General features: G+C 41.2%; 1 protein-coding gene across 1 annotated transcript in view; it reads right to left on the bottom strand.

Moving 5' to 3' along the window:
* Positions 1 to 1,854, bottom strand: part of ME2 (malic enzyme 2) — a 49,397-nt gene that overhangs the window by 17,209 nt on the left and 30,334 nt on the right. Inside the window, exons 7-9 of the mRNA XM_045296050.1 lie at positions 1,523 to 1,632; positions 1,334 to 1,431; positions 911 to 1,024 (exon numbers count right to left, since the gene is read on the bottom strand). Coding sequence (XP_045151985.1) covers positions 911 to 1,024; positions 1,334 to 1,431; positions 1,523 to 1,632 — 322 coding nt within the window. The remainder of the gene's footprint in view (positions 1 to 910; positions 1,025 to 1,333; positions 1,432 to 1,522; positions 1,633 to 1,854) is intronic.

Genomic DNA, 1,854 nt, shown 5'->3' with positions numbered 1-1,854 from the left:
ATGCCCACCTCCCCAACACAATCACTGAAGACAAACTGGGTACATAAGCAAATGTGGGGAAGAAAGCAGATGGTGCCCAGCCATTAAAAGCTATAGCAATTAGTAGCCATCTAACAGGGAATCAACAAAGCCCACATAGAAGAAGCACACCAGCCTGTGTAATCTGAGGTGTTGATGGAAACAGGCATCAGAAGTTCAAAAATAAACAATCTCAAGGAGGTGATGGAGAGGGGTCAAAGAAGAGACCCAGAGTCTATCCATAGATTACTGGACATTCCTGTGCAGAGGGCCTTCACAGAACAGAAAATAGATCCAGGGCAGTTTAATACCGATGGAACAAAACAACAGTCCACTGCTTCTTTAATCCGTCCTCCCCCAACTATTATGATCTCAGTCCTACCTCGCAAATCCTGCTAGACTGGTGTACATACAGCAGCTCAGATGAGAGCTTTCAATATACAGAACTCAGGATAGACAAACCCTCCCAGAAACAGTAATGGGAGTAGCAATTCCAGGAGGGTAGGAAAAGGGAAGGGGGAACAGATAGCAGTGATGGTGGAATCACCCCCTTTGAGGGGGCCGAATACCAGGATATTAGGTAAAGGGATAGAATGGGCAGTGTAAATAGTAATAATAATACATAATATGTTCAGGGTTTGGGGGTGGCAGGGTGGGGGAGGGAGGGAAAAAAGAGGAGCTGATATCAAAGGGCTCAAGAAGAAATTGATGATGTGAACAAATGTACGTGCCCACTTGTTATGATGGGTATATGGATTGTTGAAATATATGTAAGAGCCCCTGATAAAATGATTAAATTAAAAAAAAGTAAAATACACACATACACAAAAAGCCAACTCCACATTTTACAGCAACACCCTTCTTTGGCTTCTCCTTCTGTTGAATACCTTACCTTCACTAATAAACCAAACTTGTCAAACATCCAGATTCTCTTATGGGCCTCCTCTTCTGAGAGGCCGTTCTCCACCATAGACATGACGATTAGGTTTGCAATTCCAAGAGCGGCCTGTCCAACACAAGATACATGTAAAAAACAGAGACACGGAGTACGTAGCAGTGCTTGAGTTGCTTTCCGTATTGAGATCAAAGAGATGAAGAACAGTCCTCCCTCCTAACACACAAACCCTGATTTGCTGTGGTACTCTCTCTCTCTATATTAAATCACAGAATTTACACAGAGATCTTGAATTCACATCCCCTCTCCTGGCACAAGTGTGAGCTTGATCGTAACAATCTTTTACAGCAACATTCTGTCCCATTCCCCAGTTCCACAAGAGAGCGTTCTTTGTACATTCTAGAAAGTTAACAAACTTACCTCTCCTGCTCCGAGGAATAAGATTTTGTCTTCTGAGATTGGTTTACCAAGAAATTTTTGTACTGCAAGGAGGCCTGCTAGAGCTACTGCAGCTGTCCCTGTGAAAATAAAACATTTAATTACAGATGGACACATGGAAAATAGTTCAAAAGCAGGCATCCAAGCCTTCAAGTTTTCGTTCTACTTTACCTTGGATATCATCATTGAAGGTACAGTATTTTTTTTGATATTTTCTCAAGAACCTGAATGCGTTATGATTTCCAAAGTCTTCAAACTGAATAAGTGTGTTCCGGCCATATCTAAAACGGCAAACATCATGATAATTGGAAATGCCACCATTACACAGCTTTTCTGCCCAGTATTGTGAATGATAGTGTTTTAAATCATTATGTTATTAAAAGCAACAGACACTACTTTTCCAATTCTAGGAAAACAGGCCCCATGGAAAAATATTCATGAGGTGTTTAAAAAGAATGTAGCACTTTGTGGGACCTTATGCAGTATCAATTTGTGTGAACTAT

Source organism: Echinops telfairi, unplaced genomic scaffold (genome assembly GCF_000313985.2).
Source record: "Echinops telfairi isolate 266 unplaced genomic scaffold, ASM31398v2 ScPeMD7_7400;HRSCAF=8409, whole genome shotgun sequence".
Lineage (NCBI taxonomy): Eukaryota > Metazoa > Chordata > Mammalia > Afrosoricida > Tenrecidae > Echinops > Echinops telfairi.
The sequence above is the reverse complement of the archived record's forward strand: the minus strand, read 5'-3'. Positions and strand labels throughout refer to the sequence as shown.